This window comes from Chaetodon auriga, chromosome 12 (genome assembly GCF_051107435.1).
Source record: "Chaetodon auriga isolate fChaAug3 chromosome 12, fChaAug3.hap1, whole genome shotgun sequence".
NCBI classification, from domain to species: domain Eukaryota; kingdom Metazoa; phylum Chordata; class Actinopteri; order Chaetodontiformes; family Chaetodontidae; genus Chaetodon; species Chaetodon auriga.
In genome coordinates this window covers 16,310,007-16,332,814 of record NC_135085.1, presented here as the reverse complement: position 1 = coordinate 16,332,814, position 22,808 = coordinate 16,310,007, and the positions used below count along the sequence as shown (strand labels likewise).

At 41.6% G+C, this 22,808-nt stretch overlaps 1 protein-coding gene across 1 annotated transcript in view; it reads left to right on the top strand.

The window, feature by feature from the left end:
* The window catches only part of LOC143329631 (voltage-dependent R-type calcium channel subunit alpha-1E-like), a 53,857-nt gene extending 32,415 nt beyond the window's left edge, over positions 1-21,442 (top strand). The window contains exons 19-47 of the mRNA XM_076745618.1: positions 86-153; positions 2,949-3,719; positions 3,906-4,183; positions 4,435-4,558; positions 4,680-4,809; positions 7,743-7,802; positions 7,949-8,055; positions 9,221-9,317; positions 9,429-9,589; positions 10,280-10,417; positions 10,556-10,757; positions 10,857-11,021; positions 11,776-11,886; positions 11,996-12,076; positions 12,346-12,465; positions 12,554-12,619; positions 12,965-13,056; positions 13,644-13,818; positions 13,910-14,037; positions 14,431-14,527; positions 15,124-15,229; positions 15,307-15,414; positions 15,501-15,601; positions 15,951-16,057; positions 16,138-16,237; positions 17,910-18,014; positions 18,482-18,617; positions 18,743-18,906; positions 19,605-21,442. Coding sequence (XP_076601733.1) covers positions 86-153; positions 2,949-3,719; positions 3,906-4,183; positions 4,435-4,558; positions 4,680-4,809; positions 7,743-7,802; positions 7,949-8,055; positions 9,221-9,317; positions 9,429-9,589; positions 10,280-10,417; positions 10,556-10,757; positions 10,857-11,021; positions 11,776-11,886; positions 11,996-12,076; positions 12,346-12,465; positions 12,554-12,619; positions 12,965-13,056; positions 13,644-13,818; positions 13,910-14,037; positions 14,431-14,527; positions 15,124-15,229; positions 15,307-15,414; positions 15,501-15,601; positions 15,951-16,057; positions 16,138-16,237; positions 17,910-18,014; positions 18,482-18,617; positions 18,743-18,906; positions 19,605-20,129 — 4,623 coding nt within the window. The 3' untranslated portion in view covers positions 20,130-21,442. The remainder of the gene's footprint in view (positions 1-85; positions 154-2,948; positions 3,720-3,905; positions 4,184-4,434; positions 4,559-4,679; positions 4,810-7,742; positions 7,803-7,948; positions 8,056-9,220; positions 9,318-9,428; positions 9,590-10,279; positions 10,418-10,555; positions 10,758-10,856; positions 11,022-11,775; positions 11,887-11,995; positions 12,077-12,345; positions 12,466-12,553; positions 12,620-12,964; positions 13,057-13,643; positions 13,819-13,909; positions 14,038-14,430; positions 14,528-15,123; positions 15,230-15,306; positions 15,415-15,500; positions 15,602-15,950; positions 16,058-16,137; positions 16,238-17,909; positions 18,015-18,481; positions 18,618-18,742; positions 18,907-19,604) is intronic.
* Positions 21,443-22,808: the final 1,366 nt, after the last annotated feature.

Sequence of the window (22,808 nt, the reverse complement as noted above, 5' to 3'; positions counted from 1 at the left end):
TGTATGTTACAGGTATATTCAATAGATTCATGCACTTGTGGGGTTACAATTCATTAGATGTGTATATTCATTTTGTCTTTATCAGGATGAAGAGGAGGAAGAGGAGTTCTTCAATCAGAGATATGCCAGAGGCAGAGACGGCCTCATATCTGAGTAAGTTATTGTTCAGCAGCTATCAAAATTACTGTTCAAGGATGAGATACCCAGAGCATTCACAGCTCTTCAGTCGCTCTTAGCTGCTGGTGTACGACTGTTTCTCAGATCACAAATCCTCTTGAGCAAATGGACAAATCAGATTGGGTTGAAAATTTGTCACGATTCTTCAAATCGTTTTGTCTTTTTGTAGCAGATGTGTGGCAGTTGTGGAATCAAATTAAGACTCACTTTGGATAAAGTATGGATGCTATGGGAGAAGTGCTGGTGGCCCTGAATTTGATCATAATGTTACTTCTGTTAAAGGAAAGATGATGTATAAAAATCAATAGGCTTTAGCCAATAAGATAATTTTTCCATAGCGTCATTGATTGTGGACTCTCTGAGAAGCAGATCCTTCAGTTGCATGGTGAATGCAAGGTTAGAAAGGCATGTTTAAGGCATTGATGACACAATGTTTACTGAATGTGCCTGACTTAGAAGCATGACCCCTTACACAGTGATTTTGCAGCGTTTCTGAGACTCCTCCTGTAATTATCTTGGATGGTAATGGGCAGCTTCTTTTGTTAAGCAGAGTAATTCATCACTCATTCCCTGCTCCTTTCGCTGACCTGGTGGCTTTCCCACAGGTCTAATGATCCAGTAAGTCAGGAGGAAGAGGAGGAGGATAGAAACTATTTTTCAAATATTGTTGGGAACAGTGGGAAGTCTCATTGTGTCACTCTACTGGGAGGAGGCACACTTTGGAGTGTGTCAGATTGATCTGACCAAGATTCCCCACTTAGGATGACTCTGTGTGATCAGTGTCGCCACTGTGACAATGGAGTTATTGTAGTAAGGAAAAAACTACTACAGTACATGACGCATCAGAGGCGTTACTGACCCAGAATGACCGTTTCCTAAAACAACTGTTGCTAAAGAGTGCTTGAGTGTCCTGCTGGGACACATTAAATGTCTCATTCAGAGCGCTGGCCTGGCTTGATTAGGACTGTTCTCATTTTGCATGTTTTCCACCATTAAGTGCAATCTCTGGGTATTTCCATGACTAGCTAGATTTTCCAAAACACACCATGTGATTATAGATCAATGAATGTGTTTTCCTGCTTACAAGGTGGACCTTTATTTGTAGTTCATGAAAGGACAATATGAGAATCAATCTTACTTGACATAAGCAATTCATCTCAGTGATTTTTTGGCTGGTTCATGTTTTTCTGGTCAACGCTGTGTCATAATGAACTTGAGTGCAACGTTGCTTAAAACAAGCCTTTATATGCTAAGTTGTTGCAAACATTTAACCTGGAAGACAGTTTCTAGCTATTGTGGAGAAGATAATGTGAAATATTTCGGTTTCGCTTTTCTGCATCAGATCTTGGAGTCCAAAAAAAATAACAGATAACACCAACAAGAAAGTGTTTTAAAACAAATTCTGCTCTCAGCTGCACAAACAAAATAACTAGAATGAACAACCAAATGTTCACTGTGAAGAATTACTTATTCTTTTAAGTGTTAAGTCTCTGCCAGTAGATTTTTTTTGTTAGATATGTAAATGACTCAGCGCCTACTTGAAGGCAGGAAATCAAACATTTCTATCACCGCAGACAATAACACAAATGTGTACATGATTGGTATTTAAACATGCAAAATCCTTGGTCAAGTTATGGTGCTCTAAAACCCTACCACTTAAAAACCCTAACCCCCAGAATAATCCATTAAAAAGTGCTTAATAATGACTAATAAAGAGCTAATATGCATGCTAATAAACTACTAGTTAATGAGGAATGTGTGTACCTGAATATTAAGTGAAAAAGGACAAAAGCAAATAAAATAGCTGCTATTAAACTCCACAAAGAGAGAGAAAAGGCAAATTATCACCTGCCTACCTCTGATCAATGGCCGGTAACACTGACGCTGAATGTATCATTTGTCTGTTACATATTTGAATGTTAGTCTTTTATGTGTTGCAGCTATCGAGATGCTGATTTTGATGTGTATTACAGTGTTCTGCTAGTTCCATCACGTTGTCTTGTTTTTATGCCTGTTATGTGACACTGACCAAAATGTGACCATCTGTCAGCTTTGGAATCAATTTGAACCTTGAACCTAAAAATAAAAGCGATATTTAATATAAAGGCTGTGAAATTGAGAACTTCCTTGAATAATCTTTGAATACTGATTTCAGTCCCTTATAAATCTAAACTGGATAATCTTCGTCTTCAGTTTTTGTCCCCTTCACATATTTTGTTCTGTGTCACAACAAATGTTCTGTGTATGTTGTAAAACACTAATGTCTTGTTTTCGAATAATCACTCATTGATAACATGGACAACAAAAGAATCTGAATACCAGTAAGTATAATTGTATGCATCTCTGTCTCACAGAATTTCTCCCCTGAGTTTTCCTACTCAGTTATTGAGATTATTTTCTAGATGTTACACTATGTTTGTACTTAAATCCTGCACTTTACCTCTTTTTTGTTCTTGTGGTTTTTGTTTTTCTCTTTTTCTTTTGATCTGTCCTCTCAGGTAGTTTCATTTTTTTTTTTTTTTTTTAGTTTTTGGATGTATTTGCACATTTTTATCATGGGTAACTTTTTGTGTTACTAATCAACTGACATTGTAAATTCACAGAAAAGGTCTGTCCTTTTCTTGCAACTTTTATTTATTTATTTTTTTAAATATTGTTTTATATAACTGGTTTGCTAAATTGACAATAGTCTTGATGTTTCTTGTCACCAATTCCTTACATCTGAGCCTGTTGCTGCCCTGTATTGATATGAAATATATTGTGGTCCTTAGTGGGAGGAGACGACCCTACCTATACAGGAAACGAGCCATCCACCGAGGCCGGCCAAACTTCCCAGAGGAGGCCGAGGGTGCAACAGGGGCCGCAGATGAGCAGCCCCTCAATGGCTCCAGCGCCTTCTCCAACCGCCGAGAGAGGAGAAGAAAGGTTAACATGTCAGTGTGGGAGCAGAGAGCCAACCAGCTACGCAAACGTCGCCAGATGGCAAGCAGAGAAGAGCTGTTTGGCAGCCCTACGGAGGACACCATCGAAACTCCCACCACCACCCACCACGCCACCACCCTCTCCCCGGAGGCCAGCCCGGCTCACCTGCCTGAGTCTCCCATGTCTGTGGGGATGCCCCTCCCGGAGCCCCCCATGTCCATCTCCATCCCAATCCCTGAACCTCCGGAGGCTGAACCTCTGGTCAACCTGAGCGAGGAGAAAACAGGAGGAGCTAACCACCGGACCACAGGCGGGGGCAGGCACAGGATGGCACGTAAATTCAGACCCAGCCAGGGGCCGGAGGAAGGGGCACGGCACAGACGGCACCGTCACCGGGAAGCTCGCCCTGAAGCCAAGAGTCTGGACTGTGCCCAGTCACCACACGAGGTGCCGCAAGTCAGACGGTCGCTCAGCCAGGAGAGGAAGATACTGGACGAGAGGGAGGAGAAGGAGGAAAGAGAGGAGAAAGAGAAAGCAGAGGGAGAAGGAGAGTCAGCCCAAGATGACTGTGGAACATGCATCATCAACCCATACGCAGAAGTTGGAGAAGACTGCAGAAGGTAAAGCTGACTGAATGATATTTCCATCTATAAAGCCATGCTGCTAAAAAAATGGAGAGGATCCTCTCTCAAATATCTAGTAACTTTTCAGAAGAAATCGTTATTTATCAGATAATTATACAATGAGAAAAGAGTTGAATATACTTGATATTTTGCTCAGTTTCCATGTTTTCACCCCCATTTCAGAACCATGTCTGGTGGCGACATTCCCGATCCTCCTCAGTGTAAACAGCTGCTGGACTGTACCTGGTCCGAGCAGGGTGGTGGCGGCCACGCAGACCAATATGAGTCCCTGTGTCAAAACATCCCAGTGGAGCCGGCCTTAGAGGCCACAGAGTTCACTGTGAGGGCCATGGAGTCTGACAGCCGCCCCGTCTCCCTCAAACGTAACAAGTCCAACCTGGAGGGAAGCGTGTCGATTGAAATGTCTGCACAGCCGCTGCTGGAGCTCACACCTATGACAGGTACCACTGTGACCACTTCTCACTGCAGTCACACTCTTTTACTGTGCATCATAGAGTGGCATTTAGCGTCAGTATCACTCTGGATCACCTTGTGTGGGTGTTTCTGACATTTGATAAGAGTGCCACTCTTCCAGTCTTTTTCTGATGAATCCATTGTGCCAGTGACCGACATTGTTCTTTCTTAGCTGTAGCTGCTCATATACAGCTTAAACATTTTATTCTCTTCTCTTGCACTTGTGTCTGGGTTTTAGTGAACAATAAAGAGTTGGAGGCATACAACTCTGACGAAAGAGACGAGGACACGGAGGAGGAAGCTCCACCTCCCCCCAAACGTGTTGCTCCAGACAGCATGTTCATCTTCAAGGCCTCCAACCCGTAAGAGTCTATAAATCCACTAAATCACTGATTATCAGTGCAGTATTTGCTTTTTGGGCTATTTGTCTGTGCTCTTTCATCAACCATCACAATCAACATCTCCCTCTTCCTTTGTCCGCAGCATCAGGAGGATCTGTCACTACGTGGTCACTCTGCGCTACTTTGAGATGACCATCCTCCTCGTGATCGTGGCGAGCAGCATTGCGCTGGCTGCTGAGGACCCAGTGTGCACCAATTCTGAAAGAAACAAGGTCAGATCGAAATACATCTCTCTTAGAAGTGTCTATATGATGTCACAGTAAGCAGAAACCCTTTACCAGCTGCAAAAAGATCATACTGGAGTGCATTGTAGGTGAGTTAAAGAACTGTTAGACTGAAGGCCACAGGAAGCTATATAGTACAGTATATAGCCTAACCTTCCTCCAAAAAGACTTTAACATGGAAGTATAGTGTGGACAATCAGGATAACAAAATGGTTGTAGACATACATTGTAAACATATATGAAGACTGTGGATGCGAGAGGACATTGAGCAATTTCATGTGTCGCCAAACAGACCTGATCCACATGACCCCCTCTCCACCAATGATACCTGGAAAGAGGACAGACTGCACAGACTAAACACACAAGAGGCAAAGCTCAAGCACACCATTTATACAGTCAGAAGAAAAGACACAAACACACAGAGGATGAGAGAGAGACAAGGACAACATCCTCACAAATACTGCTGACATTCTGCACACAGCGGGCTAATCGCTGCATGAAGTGGGTGTGAATGTCTGACTGACGCCTTAAAGAAGAAGCGGATGTCTGAAATGTCATCTAATTTGTTCAGCAGACTTGAATTTATCTAAGTGAGCCACAGGTTTACTATCAGTCATTGACACCAGAGCAGTCTGATGGTTTTAATACTGACCACAGGCCAGTGTTAAAGTTACAACAATGAGTTCGTATGCCTGCCAGTTTAGATCTTTTACAGACATTTATCCTCAAGGAAGCAATTATTTCCAAAAGACTCAAACAATGACAAACATGAACTTGCCCATTGTAAAATTCTCCTGGTGAAATTTTAGCTTTCAGGTTTACTGTTTGATCTCAAGTTGACATAACACTGTCAGCAACAATGTGTCATGACACATTTGGTCTCACGCACATACAAGGTGAGAATCAGCAGCTTTGCCTGGGAAATAGCTGTGCAGTTTGTTTTTCACAGCTTTCCAAGACTCAGTATCATGGAAAGTGTCAAGAGTGGCCAAATAAGCACAAACTACTAAAATCAACACTGTGTTTGGCTTTAGAGTGAGAGACAGACAGAGTGGAGATCCACGAAGTCACATTTGAAATGTTTTACACTATGTATGTACCAGGCCTCGAGACTAACCCGAGCGCGTCCTCTCATGCTATTGCTATAGTTAGCATCACTGGCTGGCTACTCAGCGCAGACCTACATAAATATGACGGATTAAAAAACACCGTCAATTCACTGTCAATGGCGAATGCACCGCATTTCCCAGATAATGGTACATTATGAACAAATCCACGTTGACAGCAAGAAAAGAGCTAGTTTGCCGTTAGCGGCCAGTGGGCAGCAGAGTCCTGTGCTGTGTTTGGCTAACGCAGCTAATATGACCAACAGAGCTAACAACTGATGGAGCTAATAGCTTAAAGCTAACGGAGCTAATAAAGCTAAAAGCTCTAACAGCTAACGGAGCTCAACATGCAGCAGGACTCTGAGTTTGTGAACATGAAGCATTAAACAGTGAACTGCAGTTTCATGTGAAAACATAACAAGTTTACATTACATAATTGTACCGAGGTGCTTCAGTTGTGTAGTTTGGCGGTACACGTACTTTGGATGCCAATACTTTTAAGCAACAACGGTAGATGATGATAATGAAGGAAAGAACCAACATTTTTATTTTGGTACGGTTCAGGTCTTTTTTGAATAGTTATCAGTCATTTACTGTCTTTGGGATAGCTTTTTTCCACCATCATCACAGACTCTGATTGAACATCAGTCCCTGTTTGAAGTAATGATCCAAATCCAAAAATATCTTTTGGTCACTGTGCTGCTGTTGAAGGACAACAGAGGAACTTAAAGAGTAGCTTAACACTCCCTGAAAATCTTGTCTCTGCTGACATCCAGTGGCTTAACGACTCACCCTGCTACACTGATGGAGACTGTGGACTAAAGGTGACATCACTGTTGGGTGTGGTTACAGGTGCACCTTTCTGACCACACTCAACAGTAATCCTGGGAGTGGTCAGACGTGGAAACAGGCTGTAAATTTTACCATAGAGGGCGGCAAAACACTGACATGTCTGGTTTCAAAGCACATACCTTGTCCTGCAGCTTGGTGACATGTGATGCTAAATAACTGGAGTACTCCTTTAAGGTATTTCTGGACACCAAGGACTTGTTACAGCACCAAGTGATTCAAGGGATCCGCAGCTAGACAGAGGAATCTGTTTCTTGTGGCATCCTTGAATATTTCAATAAAATGACACTGCTAGGAAACACACTGATTCATCCTACAAAGGTTTATTTAAAGGCAGTCACGATCTTACAGTAAGGTTTGAGAAGCAGGCCAGCCAGAGGATTGCAGATTCATTTCCTCTGACGGGGATGGGACCAAGGTGTTTTTGGACCAAGGAATTTTATGCACTCACTGTCCCAGATCCATACTACATACTAATTTTCATGGCAAGGTCTGAGTCTGTTCTGTGTTTACGCTGGGAAATGACAAAAGAAAATATACTCAGACCAAGGGATGCAACTAACACTTACTCTCATTATCAACTAATCTGCTGATTGCTTTCACAATGAATCGTTTAGTCTATAAAACCCAAAGATTCTTCATTTAGTATCATAAGTGACAAAGTAAAGCAGCAAATCCTTCCATTTAAGAAGGTGGAAGCAGCAAATGTTTGACAATTTTGCATGGAAAGTGAATTAATTGATCAATTGATCAAAATGGTTGGAAACTAATTTTCTTGCTTTTCAAGTAATCGACTAATTGTTAATCAGCTCTACTAAAACCAGGCACAATGCATACTTAATATGGATGATTTTTTTAGTCTGCCGTTGGACTGTAATAAGGATTGAAGACGCACAGTATGCACCCTCCGTCTTTTTTCATAAATAATTTTGTATTTGTATTTTTTATGTTTTGTAAATTATCCAGGTCCTCCGTTATTTTGATTATGTCTTCACTGGGGTGTTCACCTTTGAAATGATCATCAAGGTACGTGACCGAAACATACATTTTCTCCACCTCGACAGCATCGCATCACACTTTGAAAGAATTCAACTTGCTCGAGACGCACTCAGAGGTGTTTTGGTCCCCGTGTGTATTTTACGTGTCCGTGTGGGCGTGTGTTTGTCCTCCAGATGATAGACCAGGGTCTCATTCTGCACGATGGCTCTTATTTCCGAGACATGTGGAACATCCTGGACTTCATCGTGGTGGTGGGAGCTCTCATTGCCTTTGCTCTAACGTGAGTCACTATATATTGCTGCTTGTCGATGACTAATGACTGACTCACTGCAGCAAATCGTTTTCTGAGCATACAGTATTGTTATAAAAGACCTTCCCTCAAAGTCGCTTTTTGCAAAATTGCTTCATTGACAAAGGGGCAGCACAAAAACTGCCTGTATGGAGGCATGCATGGTCCTGTGCAGTGTGTAACTCAGATTTCACTGTCAACGTGGTCCGACAACAAGAGGAAAACACGGATTTTTGCATAATTCAGGGTTACACCCCTGATTGGAGTGTGTCCTGACTGATGCTAAAAAACCTCTACAGTATTCCTTTCTGTTGTCGTTCGCAGCATGAGTGTGACAGATTAACTTAGCAAACCTTTTGTGCCTATTGTTGTACTGTAGAGGACTGTACTGTATGTTGATTTCTCTGTTGTGACTATAGCTGTGATCCTCGGAGCTTTGCTCACGGTGTATCTCTCTTTATGCCTCAATTTTTCTCTGTTGTTCCTGTGGATTTTGTCACTGTTGGGGCTACCAGGAATGTGATGGGGTAAAAATTTCTGTCACACTAAATGTAAACGTCTCCCATATGCTTCTCATATATTTCTTTTATTTTCATGTGTGTGTGTTTTCCTTTTTGCATTCCATGTGTTTATGTTTTTTCATTGTGTCTTTGAAATCTCACCATAGTCCACCAAGTCGGAGTCCGACAGGTATCGGGGTAACATTTCTGAATGCTATAATTCAATGTAAAATTTGGTCAGTTTAGGGCAGCGTTGCCTCAAAAACAACTTCTATAATATTTAACCAATAAAAACTGAATGCTATTACAGCCTAATGTGATGGAGTTAAGTAATGTTACGGTTTAAGTTCATGATTTGAGGACACCAATTATAAATTTATTACCATTTTGTGCTTACAAATACACAATTCAAGGGTGAAAATTGCACAAATGATCAACATTTTTGCTCGTGACACCTGCTGGGCTCCGTACAAACACAGTCAAGGTGACGTTCTGTGTTTCTGTGTGTTTTTTTGTTATGCCCTTGTGTTGACTTTGTGTTGCTTTTACTGTGTTATTCCTTTTTTACTGTTTTAAATGTGTCTTTGTCACATGTCCTTTTGCGTTAGTTTGAGCGCACAGCTACGTGCCTAAGTACTGTATTTCAATGTCAACAGAAACAACAAAGGCCGAGACATCAAGACAATAAAGTCCCTCAGAGTTTTGAGAGTTCTGCGACCTCTTAAAACCATCAAGAGGCTTCCTAAACTCAAGGTACGATTTAAACATCTGCAAACAGTCTCCAGTGTTTTGGTTTTTTGGTGTTATTTCACAGATCCGTGACAGATCGTGCTTACTTTGCCGCCCCCTCTGTCGTCTCTGCAGGCTGTTTTTGACTGTGTGGTCACATCTCTGAAGAACGTCTTCAACATCCTCATTGTGTACCAGCTCTTCATGTTCATCTTCGCTGTCATTGCGGTGCAGCTCTTCAAGGGGAAGTTCTTCTACTGCACTGACAGCTCCATGAATTCAGAGAAGGAATGCCAGTAAGTGGATAGTATATCTAAACCGGTGGTGGAGGAGGTACTCAAATCTTTTACTTCAGTAAAAGTAGCAGAACCACAGTGTAGAAATATCCTGTTGCAAGTAAAAGTCCTGCATCCAAAATTCTCTTGAGTGAAAGAAAAAAAGTGTTTGCATTAAAAATATACTTAAAGATCTAAAATTAAAGTACTCATTATGCAGAATGGTCTATGTCAGAATCATTTCTATTATATTACTGGATTATAATTAATGACGCATTAATGTGTTTGTCACTTTAATGTTGCAGCTCGTAAAATTTTAATCACTCTACGTACTGCTGGCTAGCTTGTGAATTGAACTAAAACACAGGAGAAAAGGAAACAAAATGACGTTTCTCTTTTGTGTCTAGAAATTCAACTCAGTATAACTAACAAATAAGTAGATTTAACAAATGTAACCTCAGCGTTTCTGACCTTTCTGATGTAAGTAAGTGAGCCTTGGAAAAATCCTCGCTCATGACACAGAGACTGAGTGTAAGCAGCAGCTCCTCAGTCTTCATATACAGTAGCAGCAGATGGCCTGTAATTGGCTGCAGATGATTCACCAGTTAATAGTAAATGGGTTAGGGTAATATCTTCCTCTTCATTAAAACTGCTGGTTCAGTCAGTGAATTAAGTGAGTCAATGACCTCTGGGCTGCTCTGTTCCCTACAGAGGCTACTACATTGACTACAGCAGAGACAAAAAGGAGGTGAAGAGGAGAGAGTGGAGGAGACACGAGTTTCACTACGACAACGTCTGCTGGGCCCTCCTCACACTCTTCACCGTCTCGACTGGAGAGGGATGGCCTCAGTAAGTCCTTTTTCACGGTTTTCCCTCTTCAAAAAAAAAAAAATGTAGTTTCAGGGATAAAAATGTAAGTAATTTTGTCCTTAATTGGTTGAAAAAGATAAGTGACCTCTGCATTTTCCCCTCTGTTTGTCCTGCTAGGGTCCTGCAGCACTCTACCGATGTTACGGAGGAGAACATGGGGCCGAGTCGAGGGAACCGGATGGAGATGTCCGTTTTCTACGTGGTCTACTTTGTGGTCTTCCCGTTCTTCTTCGTCAACATCTTTGTGGCTCTCATCATCATCACCTTCCAGGAGCAGGGCGACAAGATGATTCAGGAGTGCAGTCTGGAGAAGAACGAGGTGCGGGGCGCTGAAATGTGGATAACGTTCGCACACATGTTCGTGTGTTTAAAGCTCTTCAGCTCTGTGTGTCTGTTTTGTCGAATTTCTCTCCATCAGAGAGCTTGCATCGACTTCGCCATCAGCGCCAAGCCGATGACCCGCTACATGCCCCAGAACAGGCAGACCTTCCAGTACAGACTGTGGCACTTTGTGGCATCGCCCTCTTTTGAGTACACGGTGCTCGTCATGATTGCTCTCAACACGGTGGTCCTCATGATGAAGGTAGACCAGGATTTATGCAACAGTGGTGGAACAGTAGATACTTAAGGGCCTTGTGTTTGTCATGGTTGCATATTCGAGTGCTTGAGTAATTGAATAAGTAATCCACGACAATAAACCTTTAGTCTACCTTGGTTCAACTTTTTTGTGCTGTGTGTACTGTAGTTTTCACACTCATTGTTTTTCCTGCTCAGTGAGGAACTATGAGCAACATTTTGGGTGAACTTTAGGTTTTTTTTGCTAACATAATTTTATCATACTCGATGCAAATTATGGTGAAAGCTACACAAATTTAAGTTGCGATGAGCTGTAGCTTTCCTTCCCGAGAGCCGGCACTTAAAAAAAATCTGTGATCAGAGAATCCACAAAATTCCCACAACTCATTTCACAATAATCTTGTTTGTGTATTGTTTGTCAGAGGTTTGATTGACACTGGACTTCATACCAAATATCATGCTTTTTCTCACAAATCACAACCATTGGAATGTCCAACGAGCACCTTAACGCACCATCGTGAGAGTTTGTTACTCCTTAAATTGCTGCACTGTATGGCCACAATTAGATGTTGACAGAAATATGAATAAAAGTCATGAAATGTTCAGTGTGATTATCAATCACAAGCAAGTTTCAAGTCTATTCACTGACACCTGCTTCTAATATGTGTGTGTAGAAGCAGTCTACCTAAACATAATCAATAAACTCAAAGTGATCAGTAACAGTGGTGTTGTTTTAAATGACCTGTTCTCTTTTCCTTCAGTACTATTCAGCCCCAACAGCCTACGACACAGTCCTGAAACACCTCAACACAGCCTTCACCGTCCTCTTCTCTCTGGAGTGTATACTCAAGATCATGGCATTTGGTTTTGTGGTGAGTATCAAACACAAGGAGATAGAAATCAGTCAGTTCGTGTCACCTCTACCAAGAAGCGTTCGTCTATGTTCAGTCAAATGACTTACAACGTTTTCTTTTGCCGCAGAACTACTTTCGAGATACTTGGAATATTTTTGACTTCATCACCGTTCTTGGCAGCATCACGGAGATAATTGTGGATTTACAGGTAAGTTACTGCCAAGACACCATCCGTTTTCACAATGTTGCGACCCTCAACAAGAAAGACACAAATAGGCAGCTTCAAACTCAGCATTCTCTCTTTCCAAGTTTCCTCGTGTGTTACGATCCTTGCCTCTAGACACAACTTAAGTCATGTTGTGATGATTTTCGCCATCTGTGTTTTACATCCTGTCTCTCCCGTCTGTCTGACACTCTCACCCTCCCTCCCTCCCTCTTGTGTCACCCTCTCGCCAACCATTTGTGTGTTTGTCCCAGTCGGTGAACACCATCAACATGAGTTTCCTGAAGCTTTTCCGAGCGGCCAGGTTGATCAAGCTGCTCAGACAGGGTTACACCATCCGCATTCTGCTGTGGACCTTTGTGCAGTCTTTTAAGGTTGGACATTTTGAAAATCATCTTTCTCATCATTTTGATTCCTTTGACAGGTTTTAATCATTTGTCTTTGCTGTCTCCTCTCCAACAGGCTCTTCCTTACGTCTGTCTTCTGATTGCTATGCTTTTCTTCATTTACGCCATAATTGGAATGCAGGTATCGTTTCAATCGTTTATGACAAATGACGTAACAGATCTCTTTAACAACTTTTAAAGCATACATGTACACAGGTGATAGTATCATGATTGGGTATGACAGGGGCATCCTGGAAAGGCTCAGTCGTTCACAAGCAAGGATGGAGCGAGGTTCACCACTTTGTGAACACATGACTGTATAAAGGACATTACTACATGGGCTAAAGAACACATCTGTTTCTGATGTTTGACATTTTTTGAACGTGTGCACCTCATGAAGATCACAACTGCTATGGCAGAAGCAAGTGGGGATCCACTGAAGTGAACAAAAGGTCATTATTTTACTGAAGCTACCTGTTTTCTGCAGGTGTTCGGAAACATCAAGCTGAACGACGAGAGTCACATCAATCAACACAACAATTTTAAGAACTTCTTCAGTGCGCTGATGCTGCTCTTCAGGTGAGCTTATCAAGAAATATCCTCCAAGCTTGATGCCTTCAATTTCATTTGAATTAAGGGGGAACACTGCAGGTGGAAAAGTAATTTTTCAGGTACTGGTCAATTTTGAAATTTGGGGTTTTTTATTGGAAAGAAAACTTAAAAGAAAAACACTTGGGTGTTTTTTTTTTTTGTTCAGAGTTCCAGTCTGAACATACATGCAAATGAGTACATATTTGATAAATAATGCATCATTTGCATTTTCAAACAATCAATTTCATAAAATTTTTAACACCAAAGAAAATTGTCTTAAAAGTTCAGGGTGTAAGATTAAGGTGGCTCTATTGGCAGAATATGGCAGAAATTAATAGAATATTGGTGAGTATGTTTTCATTAGTGTATCATCACCTAAAGATAAGAATCATTGTGTTTTTGCTCTTTAAATCTACACAGAGTGCAGGTCCTTTTCTTAAGGAAAGTAATCAACATAGTGATATCTATTGGTTAAAAACCTTAGTCACCTGTAGCCCTCTTTCAGCTCTGGACTTCTTGCCAAATGGATCTTAGTTTGACATCAGCTGGCTGTTTGTGTGTGTTTAAACCATCAGGAGTGCGACAGGGGAGTCCTGGCAGGAGATTATGCTTTCGTGTCTGTCGGGTCAGGAGTGTGAACCAGACCCGTCCATCGCCCCCCTCACCATGTCCCCGGACCACGAGGGGGGCTGTGGGACGGACTTTGCTTACTGCTACTTTGTCTCATTCATCTTCTTCAGCTCCTTCCTGGTCAGGACTCAAACAAAGTTACATTCTCTTCATGTATTTGTCTGTTTTTCTGCTGTCTTGCACATCAGTTTTCTTCTCATGTCCCTTTTAGATGCTAAATCTGTTTGTGGCTGTGATCATGGATAACTTTGAGTACCTGACAAGAGACTCTTCCATCCTGGGTCCCCATCACCTGGACGAGTTTGTTCGCATCTGGGGGGAGTATGATCGTCTGGCATGGTGAGATCTTATTGCTGCTCCATTTTTTTTTTTTTTTTTTTTTTTGCAGTTTCAAGCAGACCTGATCAACATTCATGTCCCGCTTTATCCAGCAGGGGGCCGTCAAAGAGTGTGAAATGTTACTACACTGCAGTGAGCTGTCTGGTTCAGCACAAGTTGATGAAATTCAAATCCAAAAGATCATCTAGAGTTCACGAGCAAAAGGCAACTTTTTCTTGCAAGAAGAAGAAAAAAATTTCAAATCTCGCATAAGAAGTAGAAGACCTTGAAAGGAGAGCTCGCTGTTTGTGTTCATCTGCATCAGATCTGAGTTTTACTTCATTAACCTCTCCTCCTTCTGCTTCTGTTTCTCTCCTTTCATTTATCACCCCTTTTTTTTTTTTGCCTCTGAAGTGGTCGTATTCACTACACGGCCATGTATGAGATGTTAACACACATGTCTCCACCTCTGGGCCTGGGCAAAAAATGTCCTGCTAAGATCGCCTATAAGGTACTGAAAACTTTCTCACTTTTTTCTAAACACACAAGGTTTAGATGAGTCGAAAAGTCAGGTCAAATCCTGTGTCTATAATAGAAATCTATTATATTTACTACAGAAAAGAACAATGCAAATGATAGATGGTGGCTTCAAGGCAACCAGCAGGCTTTTTATCAAGTCATGGCTAATAAAACTGAACCATTTAGTTGAATTCAAAACTTTGTCAGGTCTGTTTGAAGCCAAAAGCAAATTAATGCTAGAAAATGTGCAGAAGTCGTTTGAGTGAAGATCAGCTGATGTTGATCGCAGAAGGGAATTTCATTTTAAAGCTCAGTTTGCTTGAACTACATTAAAGCAGATGTGCGTGTGAGTGTGTGGAGTCAAACTGTGGAAATCTCTGGAGAATCATTTCAATCAAATGTTGTTCATCAATTATTCCATTTAAGAAAATGCACAGAGACCCAATAATTGGACCAGATGAACTTAATGAGTGATGTTTATGTTTTTTTGATGTAGTACGAGCTTAAATGTGAAAGTACTGACAGACCATTTCAGTGACTCATTTTGATGAATGAATCTCCTCCTGTCTTCTCCTTGTTGTCTCTCAGAGGTTGGTGTTGATGAACATGCCTGTGGATGAAGACATGACCGTCCACTTCACCTCCACCCTGATGTCACTCATCCGCACAGCTCTGGACATCAAAATAGCAAGAGGTCACTGATAAGCCTGTGATGATTGTGATACGCACATCCTGTTTGTCAAAGTGGCTGAATGTGGATGTTTGTCACAGGTGGTGAGGACCGCATCGGTCTGGACAGTGAACTGCAAAAAGAAATCAGTATCATTTGGCCCTATCTGCCCCAGAAGACCTTGGACCTACTGGTACCTATCAACAAAGGTCTGACTCTTAACTATGGAGGAAATACTGAATGTAATACTGAGAGACAAGCAGTCACAGCTAATGTAGCGCGTCTGCCCTCACAGATACAGACATGACAGTGGGGAAGATCTACGCCTCCATGATGATCATGGACTATTTCAAGCAGAACAAAGCCAAGAAGCTCCGGCAACAACTTGAAGCTCAGGTCAGCTCTGCATGCTGAGAGAGATGTATGATAAATGACACATGATTTCTTTCTGTCCAGGAAAGCCATGTCCATCCTCACATGACAGGATCTGGTATAACTTCATCTGACAGTGTTATGTTTCACTTTTAAGGCATAGTTTGATTAATTACATGAAGAAACAAGAAGAATAACCTCTAAAATCGGTAGAGATAATAGGCATGATATAGAATGATGCACATGCAGGAAGTGGAAGTGGAAGTGCACCGAAGTCACTTCTTAAATGTGGCCTGAACGACATGAAAATGAAACTGAAAGGAAGCCCTCGACCTGTGTTTGGCTTCTTATGTTTTTATTTCTCTCATCTCAGAAGAGTAACTTAATGTTCAAGCGTCTGGACGCCTCCACGCTCCCCGAAGACATTCTGTCCAACACCCAGACGCTGCCGATGATGGCCCACAGCGCTGGCTCGGCCCTGTGAGTCTGTGCACATGTGCAGATTTGTTGTATTTGTGCTCTCTGTTCACGTTTGTTGACTTCTTTCTGTCCCAACACAGGACCAGAGGAGGCTTTGTGGCTTTGAGCCCCATCTCACCCCAGGAGCTATTCCTGCAGCCCATCAGCTCCGACGCTGAAGCTACTGAACAGCAGAATCCGGTGAGAAAACAGGACCAACACGAGCATGCGGCCATCAATACCACAGCCATGCCTGACAGCAGTGGTTCATAACCTTTTATAACTTGTGATGAAGCGCTGTTGAATCGTCACAGGTTGTGCTCGTGTTGTGACCAGTTAAATGAAACAGCATTTTTTTCCTTCTCAGATTGTTTTTTGAATCATTTCCAGGGGTCAAATTCAGAAAATATCTCACGTTCATTTCACAACCCCTAAAGTCCAACACACATCTGCGGCCTCACGTCAGTTGACAGCCTCTCGGTGCATCACACAGATGGAAGAAGCTGCCATAGTATAGAGAAGGGATGAGCTGGTTACTCAGATTTTACAAGTCATTGTTACTGATTACTGTTTTTTTAAGTACCAGCTGAGTCGAGGACCAGCCTCTGCAATTAGAAAATCAAACTGTGACGACAGACGACAGCCTGAAGCCACGTTTCAGTGTCAAAAATATCCCTCCGTCTCTTTCTCAGTGACACACACACACATAAACACACACTACATAATGCTGTGGTAGACAGACCATCAGTATAAAAACACATTCAGTGCAACAAAAACATGATCTCAGCCGATCCATCATGGTTAAGTATCCAGCCCCGATGCAGGATAATAGTAGGCTGCTGTGGATGAGGGCTCAGTGGTGAATGAGTCCACTTCAGATATGAAGTGCAGCTTGCACCCGGCGTTAGTTAGCCAATGTCACACACGCAGAGACATTATCACTAAAATCCTACCCTCTGATAAAACACACCAAACATCCTCCCTTTTCTCCAAAATATTTTAAGAAAATCATCCAACACAGAGCCGTGGCCAGCGGGTGTGTCGAGCCTGCTGGTGAAAACAACGTGCCGCTGATGTGTGTTGCCCTTTAGAGTTACCATGTGATCCCCTAGGTTTGGAACCACTGTCTTTAGAGCACAGATTCCCACTTTCCAAGCTCGTATTGAAGTGTGTAACCCCACAGAAAAACGGCGTGAACATGCTTTAACGGATGACGTTGCTGTGATTTTTCTCAGTGCCTTGCAGAGCACGGCACCGCTGCTCTCTGTGCTCCTGTCTTTTAGTCCTGCAGATGGTTGGAATAGCAAAGACAGATTGTCAAACTGTTGATGTCTAGCTGTGTCTATACTGTCTGGTTTTACTGGTGTACGTCGCCTGCCAGGGGAATGATCTGAAATTATTCCGAAGTACCCACATGTTAGTGTTTGTTCTTGCAGAGGAATGTGTTCGGGCCCCAGACAGATGTGTGGCTCTGTTTGCTGAGCCCTGAACGTGCATGATTGAATGTACCTCCAAGCTGAAATATGGATTCCATCTTTCCCTGTGAACTGTTGTGTTTCTCGTCTACTCTCGCTCTTCTTCTTCACACTTTGCTCCTCTTATTCAACCTCACACTGTTTCTATCTCCTCCTTGAAGTCAGTTTTCCTGTTGCTAGTTGTTCTTCTGTCCGTTTTTGGCTGGAATGGCTTCTGATTGGATGGCGATGGTGATGGCTATGATAGATGACCCTCAGTGATGAAATGGCTTGTCTGCCCTCCTCTCACCTGAACTGGACCTCTGTATATATCTATATAGAGGCAGTCCTGGCGGGGACGAGCCTGATTGGTGCTCTGTCTCTCCTTGCCCTCCTCTCTTGTTTCTGTACTCACTTAGGTGGGCGAGTGCAGTAGGGGGATTGAAGCCCCACTGGAGCTTCCGCTAGGGAGGGGCCTGTGTGTGCGGGCCTCTTCCATGCCCCGTCTGGCTGTAGAGTCACAGGTACACTCATCTTCCACGACACGGCCTCTGTGCTGGACCTTGAGGACGTCAGTGGCTGCATGGGCTGTAATGCCAAAGTGCCTTGTTCCTTACATGCACGAGATGCGGAGAAGTTTAAAGCAGTAGAGTTTTGGCTTGATTTTGTTCTTCTGGGAGTCTGATTAAGGCTCAAAGAATTGTTAAAATGGGATGTTTGAATGCTGAGGTCTTGCCTTCTTACCTTGCTCTCTTTTATCTCCAGAATAGAGGAAACTAAACCTAACAAGTCTATGAGGATGCCGTTTTTTTTGTTTGTTTGTTTTTGCACTGACTAAAGCATGACTTTTTTTTTAAACTCTCTGCAATGGTCCGCTTGTTTCTGAATGAAATAATCTGACTGTAATGACTGTACGTTTAATCTTCTCTGTGTGTGTGCCTTGCGCTTGCACGTCTGTCTGTTCTGTTTGTGCATGTTTTCACATGAAAAGCAGGCGGAGGTTGCGAGTGGCTCCATGAAGCGTTCAGCCTCCACCGTTGCGGATCAGCGGGTGAACGGTCTTTGGCAGGAGGAAAAAAGTCCCGAGCGAGTTTATCGACCTCGTCACAAAAGCTACAAGGCTGCTGGTTGGTCTTGCTCACCTCTTATTATCATATCAGTTTGTGTGCATGAAAGGTTGATATTTTTGTTAACATTTGCAAATATGAATCACATTTTACTTTGCCTCCTCTCCTGGATGTGTTCTCTCTAGTTTCTCGGTCTGAACACTGGCAGCAGGGCGACAGGGAGCGTGGCCGGTCTAAGGAGCGCTGTCACCTCCTCTCTCCAGACACATCTCGCTGTAACTCAGAGGAAAGAAGCTTGCAGCCCTCGCGATCCTCTAGTGCAGAGAGAGCTCACCCCCAAGATAAACAGGTAGGATGGAAAAACTCTGTCCAGTTAACTGATTCAAGGACTTGCACGGCAACAAAGCAGGGTCACAAATTAACAAGGCTTTGATCAAGAAAAACTGTAAAGTCTGTCAAAGTGAATCCGCAAATTTCCCCTATAACTAGATTTTTTTTTGCATGTCAGTTAGACTCTTTGCATTGTTTTATTATAAGACATGAATAAGAGTTCTTTTCTGATATCAATATATCTCACATTCATTATGCATTATACATCACAATGAACAAAAGGCCCTTGTAGCTCCTTGATAGCTTTACATTACAATTTGCTGGGAAGCATTTATGTGGACAACAGAATTAAAAGACAACAAAAGCAACATATTATCATTATATACAATAATACTGAAATGTGCAGCTCACAACAAACTAAGAAATGTAAAAAGAAAAGAATAAGGAATTGATGTGTGGATAAATTGGAGAAAAAGGTGCTCAGTCTGATGTATGTCAAGAATAATGTTTTGCAGCACAGCACTTGTTAAGAGTACTTGTTCTAGTTCGACTTTATACTTCAATTTGATCCTAAAAGTACTAGCTTAGCAAATTAAAGGAGCACTCTTCTGATTTTACACGTTAGATTATGACATGTTTCAGTTTTCCATTTGTCCTACAAAAGACGATCCATGACACCGTTGATTGTTCCATTTCTTTCTTTATACACGTCTACAGGGCAACAGCTCGGACAGTCCGGTGCCCTCCACCTCAGAGTCCAGCACCCCCAGTGGCCGTCGACCTTCATCCCAGACCCCGACCCGCTCTCGCCCTCACATCTCCTACTCCCCGCTCGTGTGTCGCACGCACCCCTCTGTCGGCGAAGACGAGGATGAACAAGGCAGCCCAGAGACCGTGAGGCGGGGCAAGCCCACCTGGGAGACCCAAGAGGGGAGCGCAGGAGAAAGGGGGAGCGAGGCAGGCAGACACCCATCCCCACCTCGACGCTACCCCTCCGAGCCGTTCCTGGCCTCCCAAGAGGGCGACCACAGCCCAGACCCCTCCGGTCCCATGGAAACGTTGACCTTCGAGGCGGCCGTGGCCTGCAGCCTGGGACGCTCAAACACCATCAGCTCGGCCCGCCCGCGCTTGCGGACTGGCTGGCAGGTCCCCAACGGACATTTTCGGAAGCGCCTGGCGCAGACAACCTCTGCTGCGGGCTGCGATCCTCTCAGCGACACAGAGGAGGACGACAGGTGCTAGGGACAGGAGGCACAGCATGATGGAGGAAGGGGAATCCCAGAGAGATGTTAGAGGACTCTGTGCGACTGTGCAGAGTCAAGGTTAATGTGACTCTTTTTGCATCAGTGCTTGGAGGCCATGAGCCCTCTGGATGTTTGGTAAAATGTGAACCCAAAACAAACAAAACAGAAAGAACAGTACTTCCTGAAACTGTAGTTGTCAATTCACACAGAACACTGACAATAAATAAGGTCTATTTCCTGACTTGTACTTGATGATAGAGAGTAATAACACTTCTCAAATAGTTGCGGGATGCAGAAAATAAATGAATGGGTCAAATTATGTCATTTGTGTCAATAGATATTTTCATTTCTGAAGATGTTTCTAAATGATTCAGTGTTGCTCTTAACAGTATTTATCTGTGGGGTGTGTGAATATGTAACTACATTTTCTTATAAAGTAATTGTTTTGTAAATACGTTGTGACCATCACACCATTGCCATCTATTAGACCAGATCAATACAGGAAGCCATCATGAAGAGGCGATCTGATACTTTACCAGACAATGTGGATACTGATAAGTAACACTCAATAATGCTGGATTTTTTTTACAGTATGAATGAATGTGCAGGGGAAAAAAACTGCCTGATTCTCCCCGTCATTTTTCTTTTTGGTATTGAACATAATAAGTTGTCAGATATGACTACAGTAATAGGATAACATAGAAAAGATGCTTATTTGTCATTTCACTCCTCGTTATTGTTAAATCATGCCCCCTACACACCTCAAATCTTTCAAATTTCTTAATTATCCTTCAAAACAGTCTGTTATGTTCATTTTTATTTTCAAGTCTACACCTTTTAAATGAGAATTTTCCAACAATTATATCCAACATTTGATTGTGAGAATTGTTGGGCATGTGATTTTACTATGAACTGATATGAAAACAAAACAATCTTTCATCTATTTCCACCTTTTTCTTCCTCGTGAATATTGTACGAACCATTGCAGACGATGACTGTAGAAACACTGTAGACACACCATGACACATTTGCTTCACAAATTAACATTACTCTATTACTTACTAATAATGTACAGAGAAATTATGCTGTTTGTAACATTTAGAGAAAAAAAAAACAGTCTCAGCTGATGAGCTTTAAAGGTAAAGGTTTAAGGTTTGTGTTTTTGTTTTATTTGCCTGAAGAAGGCCAATTCTGTGAAACTCACTTAACCAAAAACATGGAGATTTGTATCATAAGTTCCTGGAATGCAAATACTTTGTGGGTTTTTATGTGTACAATAGCTGTATATACAAATAAAGGTGTCCCCAAGTTGCCACTGTTATGTCTTTTTTAAATATCTTTGTACAAACGTCAAAACAAGTGTCTCATAATGGATTTACTTGTAGATATAAATATAAATATATATATATATATTAGAAATTACCAGAATTAACAAAAGCTTTCTGTATGTATTATTCATTCAGTAATATGATCATACTGGTGGATACAGAAAGTAGTGGAACAGACCTTCTTAGAAAGGGTCCACATCATATTTATTTTAAGAAAAGTGTCCAACGAAAGAGATAAAAGACACTTCTACAGGTTATCTGAAAATTAAAAAGCAAGGAAGAAATCATTTAAAACCATACAATTATAAAATGTAATTGTGTAGACACGTTCTCATTGAAGGTGCTTCACAACGATGATTCACAAACACACACAGGTGTTTTCACTTACTGTGCCTGATTAGACCTCTAGTCTCTTCATGTCAGTTTAAAGAGTTTAGCACAAAAGGGAAACAGTGAACATACCTGTGTATTCTTAACTAAAAATGAAAAAAATGTGAATAAACCATTTCAAGATCATAACGTTTAGAGTGATCAATCTTGCGCAGTGAGGACACTTTAACCTCTTGAATGGACAGATTATATTTTCACTAATATTGTTAAAAATGAAAAAAAAAAAAAAATCTGACAAAACATTTGCAATGACATTACAACTAACGAAAACATGAGTGAGGTTAATTTTAACAAACATTACAACAGCTGTCAATATCAATAAAGTGTGAAAGAAAAACGTAGGATGTACATTATATAAGGTCACATATAAGATATAACTGATTCTGAGGGGAGTCTAATTCACTGATTACAGCAGCATGAAGGAAAGGAAAAGGAACAAGTTATATTTATGATACAGTATATAATATGTGATATAATAAACAACATATTCTGATATATTAATACTATGATTTTTTTAAAAACAGCACCCAGTGCCGTTCCCTAAGCACTTTTTATTGTACCACAAAAGGCCATGCATTGGGATTTGCGTCTTTAATAGTGATATTAAAAATCTGTGTGTCATCAGTACAACTAAAGAAACGTTAAGAGATTCTGCCTCATTATTACAAACAGAAGTATGAAATGGAAATTTGTGATATATGCTATGCAGGATTTCTGTCTTCTGTCTTGAATATACAGAATTTGTATGGTAATAACCAAGTTTTGCTCAAATTTGGTTTGGATAACATCTGGCACATTTTTATAAACATTTGCTGATAATTTTGAATGAATGTTTGTTTATTGGAATGAATAATTTATCAATTATAAATGTTTGTCAGTTATAATATTATAAATTAATTAATATATCAACAAATCAATCAAATATGAATAAGTTATCATTGTTTTTTATTATTATTTTA